This window comes from Rhea pennata, chromosome 2 (genome assembly GCF_028389875.1).
Source record: "Rhea pennata isolate bPtePen1 chromosome 2, bPtePen1.pri, whole genome shotgun sequence".
Classification (NCBI taxonomy): domain Eukaryota; kingdom Metazoa; phylum Chordata; class Aves; order Rheiformes; family Rheidae; genus Rhea; species Rhea pennata.
Window position 1 is genome coordinate 48,078,183 of NC_084664.1, and position 15,255 is coordinate 48,093,437.

Below are 15,255 nucleotides of genomic sequence, written 5' to 3' on the forward strand. Positions count from 1 at the left end.
TAATGTACATAAGATGGCCTCAATTTGCAGAGCAGATAAATAGCACAGCTTCATGAACATGATCTTTCTCTTATGGATTCTTTCAGGTGTTTGCAATAGTATGTGACTGTGAAAATCCACAGCTTTTTACCATTGAATTTATCAAAGGACAAATCCGGAAATACTCTTCAACAGAAAGGTAGCTGGAGCTCATGTCAGTTGAATTCAAATGGAAGCTGTTCTTCCAGTCTTAATCTCTCACCCTCCTTAAATTCTGAAGCTTGAAAGTGTTAACTCAAAGCCTTGCTATTCTAGTGGTCTGCCTCTTGCAAATCTTGGTTTGTTGTAAGATCTAAATTTCTCCCTATACTCATATCTCTGCTTAAAATGTTTAGAAGGTTTCTGATGATTGTGTAAGGGTGTTGAACAGTTAGATACAGCGTGTTTCTCCTGGGCAAGGTCCTTCTATATTTGTACCTGGTTGTGCACTGTATGTGAGAAATGGAAAAAAAGTATAATTAACATGGAAATGTGAAGGCTATAAATCCTATGAGCTGTCTGCTTGGCTTAGTCTTATTTGATTCTGTTTAAAACAACTTACAGAATAGTCTAGGTGTGCATGCAGTTGGAATGCAGTCTAATCCTGCTAAGTGAGGTTTTGCAGAAAGGTACAGGGATGAATTGATTCACAACCTGTAACTTATTCACAGATAATCTACAGTTGGTCTCCTTTAATGAAAGACTGCAGCTGGCTATATTTGGTACAAGACAGCTCTGTTCTTATAGTGAGTAAAGCAACACTTGAAAGTTGGTAACTTTCCTCTAGAGCTGTAGCTGTTAACTTCAGTATTGGTAGATGATACTAAGTATTTCTGCCATTCACTCTTTTCCTTTGTTCTTCTGGATCATTTTTCTGATCTAAAGTGCCTAAATTTTAATGGTATGTCTCTTTCCAACCCAGAGATTCTCTCTTGGCTAGCTTGCTGGATGGAGTGAGAGCTTCTGGTAATAGAGATGTCTGTGTGAAAATGACCTCTACGCATAAAGGCCAGCGTTGGGGATTACTCAGTATGCCTGTAGATGAAGAAGTAGAGAGCCTTCATCTGAGGTTTTTGGCTGCTCCTCCAAGTAAGCTAGCACTTACTATGTGGTTTTATAGTGCTCTTTAAAAATATCCAGTAACTCTTAATCAGATACTGTGCGCTCAGCTCTTTTTGTTATGTCTTTCTGCAGATGGCAACTTTGCAGATGCTGTGTTCAGGTTCAATGCTAACATTTCCTATAGTGGGGTACTGCATGCAGTAACACAAGATGTAAGAATAAATCCTCTGCCTGTCCTCTTATGATGGTATTAATGCATAAAGGTATTAATAACTCTTTTTTAAAAAAAAACAGGGTCTGTTCTCTGAAAATAAGGAGAAACTCATTAATAATGCCATAACAGCATTACTCTCACAAGAGGGAGATATTGCAGCGTCTAATGCAGAGCTTGAAAGCCAATTCCAAGCAGTAAGAAGACTTGTGGCTTCAAAAGCAGGCTTCCTTGCTTTTACTCAGCTTCCAAAGTAAGTGAGAAGTTTCTGAAGCTTGGAAGTAGTCGATAAAAACTTTCTTTGGGGGCTTTTGATGCTGATCTTTAAAAGCTGACCACTTGAGTTGAGGATCACTTCTGAAAAGGACTGGAAGTCTATGTACATACCACTTTCAGTAGTATGGGACTGCATAGGCTCTGATGTGAATTGAGAGTCCTAAGTGACCAGTTGAATGTAGAGCTAATTTTTTTATTATTGCTTAGTACTCTACTTTAAAAGTCAAATATGACTTTTTAGAAATTTTTCTTTATTAATACAAAAAAAAAAAAAAAAAAAGAAGAACTTTCAGCCTTCCTTTAAATAGGCAATGAAGACATTTAAGTCAGACTTTTAGAAGTTACAGGGTGGAGGTGTCAGTAGTGCCCTGTATTAAGTGACTAATTACACAGATACTACTGTAATCTTTGTGGAGGTGCTGTCAGTATGTTATTAACAGTGAAGTCAGTATGTGTCCCTACTAAGGAAGCTTGGACTAATGTGAACTTCTGAGCTCTGGCTTGCTAAATACTATGCAGAGAGAGTTTTATTTTAAGTTCAAGACTTATGTTTCACCTGATTTTGATGTTTTTGCTTCCCTTTTCTCCCACACCTTCGAAAGATTTCGGGAACGTTTAGGAGTGAAGGTTGTGAAAGCTCTAAAGAGGAACAATGATGGAGTAACCCATGCCTCTATTGATATGCTGTGTGCTCTTATGTGTGTAAGTATTAAATTGCAGTATATATCACTCTGGAACATGTGAACTTCAGACTACTGAAAAAGCAGAAGTAAGGTCTGCCAGTTAACTTGCAGTCTGCTCAAGCATGAAATAATTTGTGCTAGAGTGGCTTCCTGGTGAACCTGAAAAAGGATGTGGTACTGTGATGTTGTTTGCTGTTTTTTAAGGCTTTGGGGGACTACAGCTAACTAAGAATTGAGGGTTGAAATGTGACTGCACTATGAATATTTTTTTCTCTAGCCTATGCATGATGACTATGACTTGAGGCAGGAGCAACTGAACAAAGCTTCTCTCCTTTCTTCAAAAAAGTTTCTAGAAAATTTGCTAGAAAAATTCAATTCCCATGTGGTAAGTCAGACTCTGAAATAGCTTAGTGTTTTTTCTAATTACTATGAAAAATACTTAGATCATAATGAAAATATTTATATCATGATGAGATATCTTTGACTGTCTTACTGCCTAGAATTAAAGCACAGGAAATGCAGTGATGTCTGGCTTTGAAAATTGTTCTCAGGGCTTGATCAAGACTGGTTGAGTCAAACTGTCTGTACTGCAGAACTTTAGGATGCTCACTGTAGCAAGCAATGTTTTCATGTTTAACGTGGAAACTCGGTATTTCTGTTAAATCCCGTTAGCTGAAAGGATAGTGTGAATAGGTAATTTGGTCTTAAACCTAGAAAACAGCTTGCGGCATATTGATGTCATGAGTCTCTAATATGCTCTTGGAGTCAGTCCTTTGTCATCAGAATATGACAATGCCCTAGTATAGGTTGACCTTGTAGTTTCTGTTTACAGATAGTATTTTGCGATATGAAATGGAAAAATTTAAAATTAAGCTTGCACGAGTGCTCTTTTGCATGGGAAGTGCTGTATTTGTATGACATACCTCTCTGAATTTCAGGATCATGGAACAGGTGCCCTAGTAATTAGTTCACTTTTGGACTTCCTGACATTTGCCCTATGTGCTCCATATAGTGAGACTACTGAAGGGCAGCAGTTTGACATGTTATTGGAAATGGTGGCATCTAATGGGCGAACATTATTTAAGCTATTTCAGGTGAGATTTCACATTTTTGCTATGTGAAATAAGAATGATTTCATTCTTGCAACTCTTTAGAAATGAAGATCCCTTTTCTTAAGCGGAGGAAACACTAGTGCTACTCGTTTGGCATTATCAACAGTGCTATCAGAGGCCTTAAGCAGTCAGTCAGGGAATCTGAACTGTTCTCTTCTGAAAAATGATGTGTGTTCCGTTGACTTAGGTAGTGTGCCTGAACCCTTTCCACCTTGATGAGTTTTGGGGGGCCTGCTGCTTTAGTTTCAGATGTCAGTTTGGAGTGGTTATTCTACAGTGAATGTGTTGAATCATTCTCAAGTAGAGTGCATAAGATTCTTTTTCTTAAAACAAACAAACAAAACTTAATACGGGGTAAAATATTAAACCAAGTTCAGGAGATGGACAGATCTTTCTCTTTAAAGAATCTATCGCTTTTTGCTTTTCTCTCAGAAAAGTAGGAGCAGCTTCAGCAGTAAACTTCCAAGGATTCTTGGATTTTTGGCTAAAAAGCCAATGCTTTCTTCCTGTAAAACAGGAATGCTCTTCTGTTCATTGGCTAGTGCCAGCTTGTGTCAAACAGTTTCAGTGAGCTTCCCCAGCACTATTCCAGCATCTTTGATACACCACTCTGTTGCCAAGAGATCTAGCTGATAGTTGCATGACAGATTTTTTTTTTTGTTTGAGGATTCATTCTAGCAACTCTTCCTGTGACTTGGGGCTAGCTTTCAGAAAACTTGAAAGGGTTTACTTCCTGTATAGAGCTGGGGTCAAAGCAGTGTGGATTTGAAGAAGCTGAACTGTAGATGACCTAATGTTCAAATTCTGAACGTGGATGACTATTTTATGGCCTTTCTCTTGTAGCACCCTTCCATGGCAATTGTGAAAGGAGCGGGTTTAGTAATGAAGGCAATAATAGAGGTGAGAGATTTCCTAAATGTTACCTGGGACGGTATACTAAACATGCATTGTTTATTTCAGAAGCAGAACTGCAACATTAGGTTACCAAAATAGATGCTTATGTTAGCTGTTGAGGGGAGGAGGGCAGTAACAGAACACCTGCTTAATTGTGAGTGTTTTAAGAAAGCAAATTGCTTTCTTCCACTTGAGGGGTTGGCAGGCATGTGAGTTGGACATTAGGATAGTGCCTTGCATGTTTTCATATTGTAGCAAGGTTTGGCTGTTTATCTTAATGGTATGTAGCTCGGTCATGTGCCTCTGAGCTAGCAGACTTCTGCGTGTTGAAGAAGGGCTTACAAAGAAGAGAGGCCATATTTCCTGGAATCTTATTCTGGCACTGCCACATACAATGCCACGTAGTGATGTCAGCCTCTGTTCTTGCACGTCCTGCTTCAGCCAAGGATTTGGCTTTAACTTTCATATCAGTGCTACACTTATGATATATGGGTCAAGCCCATACTTACAGGCTGCTCATGACTGTTGTGGGGTGACCATGCTAACTGACTTGCAACACTTCCTGTGTTGAAATTCAGGGCTTAGGCTTTTACCTCACTGTGTCAAAATGGCTTATGCATCTGAATCACATCTAGTACTTTCTTGGAATGCAAGTGAATGAACACTTGAAATAGAGATGCTATAAATCCGCAGGTTTGCATTGGTGTATCAGCTACTGTTAGCCAAAAGAGATTATGCTGTTTGTTACTTCTTTTGGCATTCCAACTATAATTGGACTCAGCCAATTAAAAATGCAGTGAAAACTTATTGTATCTGTAAACATTGCAATAATATATCTTGACTGAGTGACTGTTATTCATGTGGCTTTCTAAACCAAACAGCACCAGTTATTCTTAGAAATGTTACCTGTTGAATAAAGATAAGCAGCAAGCAATTACTTGACTGCATTCTTTATTTGACTCTAGTTTGCAACTGCAGTGTGGAAGCGGCACTTGTTAATGTAGTACTGATTTTGTTAATCTGTGATGGAAGATAGTTAGTGCATCTTATCCTACCCAGTTGTTATCCTCAGGCATAATTGCCAATGTTCTGGTCCATGGCTTTACTGCAACTTTAATCAGTTGCAACTGAGAACTTGCTAAATAAAGCCCCTTACATTGTAGCTTCTGGCTATTAGTAGATGTAGTTGATGGTCAAGAAGGTTTTAGAATTGTAGATTAAGATAAAAGCAGCCTGACTAAGATTCTTTCTCTAGTAATCATCTTGCCCTGTTTCCAAAGGAAGGAGACAAAGAGATTGCTACCAAAATGCAAGATCTTGCCCTCAGTGAAGGTGCCTTACCTCGTCATTTGCACACTGCTATGTTTACAATAAGCACAGATCAGAGGATGCTTACAAATAGGTATGTCAGTCTCACTTGATATATTTTACTTAGTCTTAAGTGATGCTGCTAAGATCAGAAACTTGGAGTTCAGGAAGAACTTGCAGTTCTTCAGGGTAAGATTCTCTTCAGGAGTTGGTGTACTTAAACTGAGCAAGCTCCACTTGAGAGTGCAGCCACTTAAACTCCTTTTCTTTCTTTTTTTTTTTTCTTTTTTTTTTCTTGGCAAAAAAGTGGGACTTTGATTAGTTATGCATTAAAGGTTCTTGGGGGGGTTTTCTGAAGATGTTCAGAAGAGCAAGTTGAATGTCAAATTTGTCAGAAGGCAAGTTGAATGTCAAACTTTCAAAAGCTTTTGCTTCATTTATACCATTGTATAAATCCTGATGTACACACCTCAATCATCTTGTATGCAGTTAGGGTCATCCATGTCTTCTGAGTGAATAGTCTCTTTATAAAGAAGTCACTTCATGAAATTCAATGAGCAGAGTTTTTGAGCTATGAGAGTAGGCCTGTGGCCATGCTGAAGAGGATATGGGAGTGATTATTCAATTATTTCTCCAAAATGCAAGATTAGGAATGTGCAGCTATAGCTTCTATAAAGTACTAAAAACAGAGCTATTGAGAAATGTAATGACATATGAAACTTGTTGCTACCATATGTCATTCTGAGCAGAGTTAGCATGACTGCATATTTCATACTAGTTTGGTTTGGACCTACTTATGACTGGTTTGTAAGTGGTTCTTCTGATTCGTAGTATTAAAACTCTACTGACTGTTCACAGAAAATGTTAGTTGACATAGAAGGTTTTCCTAGCCAATAACTTATCTCCAAATAGAGTAATTTCTTAATAGCTTTTAGACTCCTAACTTTAACTGTAGTTCAAGATTGACTGGATGAAATTACACTTGGTCATTAGATGTTTAGTTTCTACTCTATTGCTCAAGTGTTCTTATGAGGTCTAGATCAAAAAAGCATGTGCTGCTAATGTTGCATTAACTTCACTACAACTTTTTAAAGACAACACTTCAAAGCATGCAAGCATATACTTGAACTGGAACCATCTAATGCTTTTTAGCCTTGCTCACTTGAAATAGCCATCTTCATTTTGTCAGCATGGTAAGGGTAGAAATTTAGTGAGTAAAATACTGCTAAAAATACTGACTTGTTCATTTTAATGGCTTTTTCAGGCAGTTAAGTAGACATTTGGTTGGCCTCTGGACAGCTGAGAACAAAACTGCTATGAACTTGTTGAAACGTATTTTGGTGAGTAAAAATGGGATGTAGAGTGGGGAAAGAATAAAATCTGACAGCCTTATAATATTACAGGACTTGGAATAGGCTATGTGGTAGGAACATCCCTTCTTTCATTTGAGGAAGAAGTTTGACATGGGAGCTCAGCAGTCTGGCACTTGCTGTTTGAAGGATATTGATGGCTAGTATGAAACTTCTCAATGACTTCTGAGAAATGGTATTTTATCACTCCCTCTCTCTCACACCACCTTAAAATGCTGCCTGACACAATCAAAATCTAATGTCTGGTATTTTTTCTTTCTCTATTGAAAACAGAAGTGCAGAAGATATGGTAAAGAACACTTCTAATGCTTAGCACCAATAAGAAGTTAAGGCAGCAATTCTGTTTATCTTTTCATGCCTATTCAACTTCAGTTACTTATAACACTACTAGATTTATATACTAGCTGGTATGTCTAACTTTTCACCTTTATAGCTTTCGGAGAAGTTTTGGCTTAAATTGTTCCAGTAAATCAAGGAATATGTAAATTCTGTGTGGGGAGGAATCTAGTTTTTAGATTTAGAATTGCAGTTCTTGCGCATGTGGCAGTACAGCCTGTTCTGATGCTGGTCACCATCTTATATATTATGTTACATGCAGCACTTCTGTCTGAGAAGATATGGATGGGCTAGTTTGGTGTCCATCTTCCTCCATATTGCTGTAGAATCAGCTCTTCTGTTCCTGCAGTCTTTGGCTTCGTTATGTGATCCTCTTAAAAAAAATGAAATACAAGCAAGAGTTCCAGTGCACTAAAGCTAGTTCTGTGCACTTACTGAGATGGTTCTTTTGGGGGTGGTGGCACTTCATTAATAAAAGTAAAGCTGCTGTATTTCTGCATACTTTTTTCAAACTCACTAATTTCAAAACAGAGTCGTTTAGCTAATGTTGCCTGATGTGATGATTTCTGTTCCATAAACTGTGTTTACATTAGTCTTAAATTTTTAAGCCACCAGGTTTGCTGGCGTACCTTGATAGCACTGATTCTGTTCCTGAAAAAGATCCAGATAGAATGCATGTCAGAGATAACTTAAAAATTGCAACTGTAAGTAAATGTCGTTGTCTTACCTCCTCTGTTTGCTAGATGTACGGTCTTAAACTTTTCTAATACTGCTACTTTGAAATTGCATTGGTCTGCCTCAAACATTCTGATAGAAATGCAACTATAAATTACTACTGTTTTTTTTTTTTTTTTTCCTGCAGGATCAGTATGGCAAGTTTAATAAAGTGCCAGAATGGCAGAGAATAGCTGGAAAAGCTGCAAAAGAAGTTGAAAAATTTGCCAAAGAGAAGGTGGATCTTGTCTTGATGCACTGGAGGGATAGAATGGGCATAGCTCAAAAAGAGGTAAAAGTACTTGAAGCTCTTTGCTTACAGCAATTTAACTCTAAATGCAGAGAAGCAGACTTGTTAGTTACTGTCAAACTTGCTTCTGACTTACTGTAGTTGTGTTTTTTAAAAAAAAAAAAAAAAGGGGGGGTGGGGGGAGGGGTGGATTTGTAGGCAGAACTGTGGTCTCACAGTTGAACTTTTTCCTATATGTGCATTTTTTTGAAGATCACAACACAGCAAAATTCCTTGAAACTTGACAAAAAAATGTTTAGGAGAAACTGTATATTCTTTGTATCTGAAATGTTCACTTTGTATGCTAATGGTATTTTAATTATGGAACCTATTTGAAGAAACTCAGTGCTGCCTGTTTGTCTTGATCTGATGCAACTAGGATATCTCAAGGATCACTTGAATTCTTACTGGTGTCCTTTCATATATAATGTAACAACAAAAATGACATTCTGAACCATGGGCTTTCCATACTTTTTGTAGTCTGCTGACTAAGTTTAGTTTTTATGCATTTTAGAAATTAAAAAATCTCTATACATAAAGAAGGATGAAAAGGGCAGTAGATTGCATTGTATTGAACATGCCTGTCTTTACACTTTCTCTGATGTAGCTACACACTTGAATTTAGGAAAACTTTAACTTGGCAAAATGTAGTTTGTTTCCGGTAGACTGGAATAGAGATTTGACAGGCACCTTTTCTGGAATTGTGGTTCAAAACAAAGTACTAACAAACAAATTGTGGTGGCGGGGTGAATAGTCCTAGGTAACCAGATTCCTGCATTACGCTGCAGGATGCTTTGTAATAGGTGGCTGTAGTGTCTTCTAACAGCCTGTATAGATGCTGAGTTTAAACAATTGCTTATTCTCTCTGGAGTTCTGAGCTGTTGAATTTGACTTCAAGAATTCATGGCATTGTAGTTTGGAAAGGGTTATAGCAAATTTGAAGTACTTCAGAGTGGTAATATCAATGGCTGTGGCTTGTTAAATATTCCTTTTCTTTTTCTTCCAACTTCCTAATCACAATCAGGACAGAAACAATATGGTGAGTCTGTATCTCTCTGCTACTTGTGCGGATAATGTTGCTCTGACTTCTGCCTGCATGTGATAACTCATCTAGAGTATTATGTTGACTTCGTGCTTGGTCAAACTAGGGAAACTTTCAGTGGCTGGGTGAAGTTTGACTTGATTTTGTGATTTGCTCTAGTTTCCTTTCAAGAGTGCAGAGCAGTCCTGGTGCGGGTTTTCAGCTCCATCAGTTTCAGAGCTGCCAGTCTCATTGTCTTGACAGACCTAGCTTTGCTTGTGATTTTAGCTTGGTGCTAAAAGTACTGTCTTGTTGCATAGTTGGTGTATGCATGAAATACAGAATATTGAAACACTGGCTTAAACGGTCAGTCTTGTTAGCACTCTTGAGAGTATTAACAGTGATGGGAATTAAGCTTTTATCGATGAGGGATAACTCCCTTTCAAACAAATAAGTTGTTAAACAGCTGAAAGTTTCTCTGGCATAAATTTACTAATTTTGGTGTAAATAATTCCTGTCAAAGTCTGCTACTTACTGGAAAAGGAGAACTTCTTAACAAGGTCTAGGTTAAGATGTGGCTTTTCTGAGGGAATACTTTCTTTTTAAAATAAAAATCAGTATCTGTTGCTCTCACTCTCTTAAACTTGGCTCTTTTGTAGAACATCATTCAAAAGCCAGTAATACTAAGGAAACGAAGGCAAAGAATAAAAATAGAAGCAAACTGGGATCTCTTCTATTACAGGTAAAACCTTAAAATAAATACAGTGTGCTCTAATACAGGTAGTTATTTGGCTGGATATTTTGGTTAATATCCCCTGGGTTGCTGTGAGTTGTTTGCAGTTAATGTCTGCCTTAAAACAGTGTAAGTAGTTTAACAGGAACCTCTAGAAAATGAAATGCAAACGTATTTAGGGATTTAGCTCCCCTTTAGGAAAGGGGAAGACTTGGAAAGCTTATCAACTGTGATCACGCAAGCTGCACATGCAGCTTCAGCATGATGTTGAAGGCTAAGCAAAGCATCCCTGAAAGTTGTTGTACTGGGTTGGTGCATTGTCTTGTAAACTACTTGGTACCTTCTCAGTTTTGGAATTGGAATAAGAATGTGTAAGGCAGACCAACAGAAAACACGTGGATATTAGGTTTCAAGTAGTGTCATAAGTGTGATTTGTTTACCTGTGGTTTTACAAACCTGAAAATTTACAGGGGAGGGGGCCCCCTTTTGAAAGGGGTAGCATCACCTCAAGTCTAGCTGGAACATTATGCTAAGTGGATGAGTAAAGCTAGACCATTCATCAAACTTATGAAAGCAAGATTGGAGAAATTCAATAAACTTAGTTTGATTCAGTGGTTAATATTTCTAAAGGACAGATAGTATAGTCCTGTCTAAGTACTTCATGAGAAGATTTGCATGTTCTCTTAAACCTGAAATACTCAGTACTGTACTGTTTCTGGACACAAATGCTGTTTTGTAGTTGCTACTAAAATGTCAACTCTCTTGTGATGCTTGAGAGACATCAACTTCTATTTTCCTACGTGAGCTATCTGCTCTCTTGGGGTACTGTTCATTTGTAGCTTTTACTGGCAGATATGGTGCATAACTAGCAAGACTTTTCCAGTGCATGAACTATCTGCAGCTAATTTAGCCAAAAGAGGTGTTTTTGTACTGATCTGTCTATCACTCTATACAGTGAACAGACATTTATTATACTAGAGGCAACTACTTATACCTTCTACATAAGATCTGCTAGTGCTCATCCTCTCTAGTTTGCCTGCTGAGCATTGCTTGTGGTCTTTCAGATAATGTTTGAAGGGCTTAAACTATAACTTCTTTCCTAGATTTCTTCAAGATCATGCTCGATCAAACTTGATTTGGAACTTCAAAACACGGGAAGAACTGAGAGATACTCTTGAGTCTGAGATGAGAGCATTTAATATTGACAGAGAACTTGGTAGTGCTAGTGTCATCTCATGGAACCATCAGGAGTTTGAGGTAAATGACTATGTAGGAGAGCCTGCATATGTAAAATGCAGCTACTTTACATGTCTTTAAATCTTTTTTACTACCTGAGTCTTGTGTTGACAGTCTGAGTGCAAGCTGGAACTCTTTTGGGGGGTTTTGCAGGAAAGAGGTAATACGTTGACTTTTAGGCTATGGACAGACATTGCAGATGAGTGTCACTTCATAAGGCTGAAACCTCTTCAGCCTGACAACCTTGTAGAGACAAATCAAGAGTTCCAGTTAATGCTTTAACACTTACAAATTAGCTCTTTCCCTCTCATGAGTTACACTGAACTAGACAAGCCATACTTGCTTGATGGAGTATGTTAAAGAACTTGTTTTTAGATTGCTTCATGAGTCACTTCTTTCTGATAGCAAGCTCCCTGGCCTTTACTTCTATGCCTCAATTATTCTGGGTCCATTAAATACTGGGCTGCCAAGTTGTGAATAAGTTATGGAACTAAAATAAAGACATGCTCCTCTGTAGCACTGAAGATACTGTTTTAATTCTAGTAACAGTAATGCTAAAGTCAAAACGATATTACAGGCTTCTGCAAAGCAATTGGTATCATTCTAGTTGATGGGAGGTTTTTTTGGAAACATCTTGCAAGATTTTGCCCAAGAAAATGCTAATAAACACTTCCTGTCACTTGCTCTGGTCTCTACTGCTGTTTTAATTTTTTCACATAGCTATTTAACCTGCGATGTTAAAGCAGAACAAGATTTCAATGGTGAAATATGCTTGGGTGCTCTCGGTGCCATCCTTGTCACAGTACAGCTTTCTAGTTAAAAATCTGAGCAGAAGAACCTGCTACTCTTGAAACTTGCAAATGTCACATTCTCTCAGATTTGCCAGAATGATTGTCAGTGTAAAGCTTCTAAGAGGAAGAACCATTGTACGTCCTCCCTCTACCTGCTGTCACACAGCTACAGACTGCTTACCATCATACAATACCTGGATAAATATAAATCAGTACTTCTGCACTGACATTTAGTTCTTCAAGCTTTTTTCAGGTATTGATTGGAGACAAGACTTCTAGGTGCCCTAGCCTAATGGTTTTCCCCAACTGTACTAGGTAGCTGAAAGAAGTACTCTCTTATCCTGGGCTTAATTGCCTGTGTCTTTTAAAAATCATGCTTTTTCCAATGCTTCTGTGGGTGTTAGTTTATAAAACACATGATCTGTGCTTTACAAGTGCTGATTGGAGCAATATCAAAAGCACAGACCTGAAACTTCTGATGCAGGCATCTCATCTGCACTTTGTGCTCTTACATGGCTGGTGCTGCTGTGACACCATTAGAGTTCCTGCAGTTACAATTCAGAAGGCTTTGGGACTGGCTTGAGGGGGCTTCTGTAACATGGGGTTTGAACAACTGCTGTCTTGGAGGCTTGCTTTGTTAGAAAGAAGACTTTTGTCAGGTTATGTCTTAAGTGTTTGAACTAACTACATAGCAGAGACTGAAGGCTTCTCTGCTAACTGTGGAACTGGACACTTGCTAAGGTGAATGCTTGCTGAGGAGAGCTCTAGAAGGGTACCAGCTTGAGCTCTCTTTATTGTGTTCTGTGGTTAATCTGCAAGTTGCTTGATATGACCTCATGATAACCAGTGGTTTGCAGACCACAGATAGGAATAGTTACTGTAGAAAGTGGTTTTTGTGGTATGTTAGAGGCACCTCTTGAAGTGCTAGGTTTAATGATTTTAAGCATTTGGCATAACCATATGACTTTAAATGTTTAATGTAGTTGCTGTGAATTTAATGATTCTCATTGTGCAATTTCCATTTAGGTTCTTACTGTACATACTGATGCCTCTAGGCTTTAATTACCTAGCATGCTAGCTAGTACTACCAGTAATTATATGATGTTTGTTTTGTACCTGTATAATGTTACAATATTTCGCAATGAGAAAACTGCTTATTAAAGCTGAGTCACTGAATATATCATGTTTTGTCCAAATTTAGTTACTTAAAAACCCCTGAGATGAGAAAACTTACGTTAGAGGTTAGAAGCTAGGATTTTGCTAAGACTGGAAACTTCTTTGTTTTGTATGGGGAGCAGTAAAAGCTTACAGCGTAATGCCTTAGATTTGTGTACTTCAGTAGCAAATTTACAAAGGATTTCAATCTTTCTCTTATTATAGGGGGAGCTCATTAATCTTGGTGAGGGTATGGATACAAGTAAATACAGTAATATGCAAGCAAATAAGTGAAGGAAAACAATGCTTATCTTTAACTTATTTTCATGTTATAGGTAAAATATGAGTGCCTTTCTGAAGAAATAAAAATAGGGGATTATTATTTAAGATTGCTACTTGAAGAAGATGAAACTGAAGAGAGTGGAGCAATCAAGAAATCGTGAGCCATTATTAAAGTCTCCTCTTATTCTAAAGCTCTTTGTTTCCTTTGCTGAAATCTTACCTCTTTCTTAGGTATGAATTCTTCAATGAACTCTACCATCGCTTCTTGCTCACTCCAAAAGTGAATATGAAGTGCTTATGTCTGCAAGCACTGGCCATTGTTTATGGAAGATGTCATGAAGAAATAGGCCCATTTTCGGATATCAAGTACATTGTTGGGATGTTAGAAAGGGTAAGAAGTAGTGACTTGATGTAGTGGTACATGGTTAATCTGGACTATGTTCAGGTCCTTCAAGTTGCTCTGAAACCTGAATTTTGATTTTGCAGCAAAATGCCTTTGAATTGTATACTTCAACAGCAAATTTACAAAGGATTTCAATCTTACTGTTATTGTAAGAGGAGCTTATTAATCTTGGTGAGGGTATGGATAAATATGTAAGAATGTGAGGCTGAATACTTTTTCATGATATCACTAAGTGTTCCTAATATTTCCCTGTGGCTCAATTTGTTTCATCAACAAACTGCTAATCATAAAAATATTCCAAATCAGTCTCCATACGTAGCTTTTTGACCTTACTTGACTTTTACAGCCTGTATATAAGTGGAGTGTAAAGGAACTTGGTGAGATACTTGTCTTCTACTTTTGAAGACTGCAGAGGAATGAAACTCTTAGAAGATCCTTGTTCCAGGTCGTCTTATTTGGAGATACTGACTTAAGAGCAGTGGCCACAATGCCAGGCTAATGAAGTGGTAGCATTAGGTGAACATGCACATAATGGAATAGATTTTAGTGGTAGCCTGACAACTGATACAACTTGTAAAAATGCATTTCCATGTAGTCTGAAGACAGAGTTCTCTAACACTGGCATGATGTTTTAGTTTTGTTCATTGTAATTTAAACTGAACCAATGCAGTTTTTCTACCATGAGTCTTGGGATAATCTCACTAGTAACATCAAAGACCTATTCTGTCTGCTGGCTGAAAGCAGTTTCTCTTCTCTTGTTTGTGTTAACTGGCTCACTGGGGAATTCAAGCACTCTCCCTCTAACTGGAAGATTACTTAGCAGAAAAGTGAGCCTAAGTTTCAGATCCAGATGAGCAAACGGAATGGTGGACAGCAATAAGACTTTTCCACTTCAGTGGCAGCAAGCTGTTAAGTTTATTAGCTGTGCATGGAACTGTGCTGTTGACAGTTTATTCCAGGCATAAAAATAAAGTAAACGGATCTTTGCAGGTGCGACTGTATTGACTGTTGAAGGTAACTTCTGGTAATACATGCTATCAAATGTTGTTTTCTTCTGTTGCAACAGTGCACTGATAGGCTTGAGCGGGACAGACTCATCCTGTTTCTCAACAAACTGATTCTTAATAAGGTAAGAGGCATACCCACTTAGTTTGTGGATCTTTTGACTGTATAAAATTCTTTCTTACTGAACTGGTCTTTCAGGGTTAACTTCAGCAAAAATTTAAGTCTTTTTGCCCAGTGGGGGCAGGTATTTAAAATGTAAATGTTTCCTGCAGTGCTCTGGGATATGGTAGTTTTTATCTACTGATGAGTAAGCTGAAGGAAGTGTGAAAAATTTGATAGCTGTGCCATATTAGGAG

At 37.9% G+C, this 15,255-nt stretch overlaps 1 protein-coding gene across 4 annotated transcripts in view; it reads left to right on the forward strand.

Annotated features, from left to right (window-relative positions):
- The window catches only part of DNAJC13 (DnaJ heat shock protein family (Hsp40) member C13), a 55,692-nt gene that overhangs the window by 15,854 nt on the left and 24,583 nt on the right, over positions 1-15,255 (forward strand). For 3 of the 4 annotated variants that reach the window (XR_009957605.1, XM_062569417.1, XM_062569420.1), the window contains exons 9-25: positions 87-178; positions 941-1,107; positions 1,213-1,292; positions 1,375-1,544; positions 2,170-2,269; positions 2,528-2,635; positions 3,189-3,344; positions 4,206-4,262; positions 5,537-5,658; positions 6,829-6,904; positions 7,879-7,974; positions 8,133-8,276; positions 9,954-10,036; positions 11,131-11,284; positions 13,545-13,648; positions 13,723-13,882; positions 14,961-15,023. Coding sequence is in view for 3 of the 4 variants with exons in the window: in XM_062569417.1 (XP_062425401.1) it covers positions 87-178; positions 941-1,107; positions 1,213-1,292; positions 1,375-1,544; positions 2,170-2,269; positions 2,528-2,635; positions 3,189-3,344; positions 4,206-4,262; positions 5,537-5,658; positions 6,829-6,904; positions 7,879-7,974; positions 8,133-8,276; positions 9,954-10,036; positions 11,131-11,284; positions 13,545-13,648; positions 13,723-13,882; positions 14,961-15,023 (1,932 nt within the window). In the remaining variant the exon portion in view is untranslated. The remainder of the gene's footprint in view (positions 1-86; positions 179-940; positions 1,108-1,212; positions 1,293-1,374; positions 1,545-2,169; positions 2,270-2,527; positions 2,636-3,188; positions 3,345-4,205; positions 4,263-5,536; positions 5,659-6,828; positions 6,905-7,878; positions 7,975-8,132; positions 8,277-9,953; positions 10,037-11,130; positions 11,285-13,544; positions 13,649-13,722; positions 13,883-14,960; positions 15,024-15,255) is intronic. The other variant, XM_062569418.1, reaches the window with a different exon arrangement.